General features: G+C 42.1%; 1 protein-coding gene across 1 annotated transcript in view; it reads left to right on the forward strand.

Moving 5' to 3' along the window:
- The window catches only part of Nfu1 (NFU1 iron-sulfur cluster scaffold), a 36,175-nt gene that overhangs the window by 9,084 nt on the left and 26,196 nt on the right, over positions 1–895 (forward strand). The window contains exon 3 of the mRNA XM_021164105.1: positions 555–690. Coding sequence (XP_021019764.1) covers positions 555–690 — 136 coding nt within the window. The remainder of the gene's footprint in view (positions 1–554; positions 691–895) is intronic.

An 895-nucleotide genomic window follows, 5' to 3' on the forward strand; every position in this document is an offset into this window, starting at 1 on the left:
AGGCCAGCCAAGACTAGATAGGAGACCCTGTCTTAAACAAACAAACCTACAGAAAATGACTGGCTCAGAATAGAAAGTAGTAACAGTCTTTCCTTTAAGTTTCATTTCTAACACTGTTGTTGCCTGTGACAGCAGACTTTTGCCTTGCTTGGAGGCACGAGGGCATCTCAGTGACCTTCAAGTTCAAGCCCTTCAGCTTTTTAGGGTCTCTCTGATCTGCTTGATCTCTCTGATAAAGCTTGTGAGGTCATTTCCCCAGTGTTTCTTCTGTTTCTCTAAAAGTTGAGCACTTCTGGGAGCTAGAGAGATGGTCCAGTGGTTAGAGCACTTGCTACTCTTGCAGAAGGGCCAGGTTTGATTCCCAGCATCCATGTGGTAGCTTACAGTTATCTGTGACTGCATTCTATAGTAGCACCCATGTGGTAGCTTACAGCCATCCACATTCACACATATAAAATAAAAAATAAAAATAAATAAATCTTAAAAAAAAAAAGCACTTCGTTGACCATAACTTCAACTGTTTTTTCAAGCATAACACTCTTTCTCTTTTTCAGTACGATTCATGTTTATTCAGACACAAGACACCCCAAATCCCAACAGCTTAAAGTTTATACCAGGAAAGCCAGTTCTTGAGACGAGGACCATGGATTTCCCCACCCCTGCTGCGGCTTTCCGCTCCCCTCTGGCCAGGTACTGTTTCTGCTGGCTTTTACCCTGAAGCAAAGCCNCCCTCCGTGGGTAGGCAGCCTTGCAGGGGTGGCACAGTTTGTGGGCAGGGCTGGTTTTAGAAGAATTGAGTTGAAATTACAAAAGCTTTCTCCTCAGGAGTGTATTTGACAGTTCTATAGCCTGAATACTTAAACTTTTATTTTATTATTATTATATATAATTTTTT

This window comes from Mus caroli, chromosome 6 (assembly GCF_900094665.2).
Source record: "Mus caroli chromosome 6, CAROLI_EIJ_v1.1, whole genome shotgun sequence".
NCBI classification, from domain to species: Eukaryota; Metazoa; Chordata; class Mammalia; order Rodentia; family Muridae; genus Mus; species Mus caroli.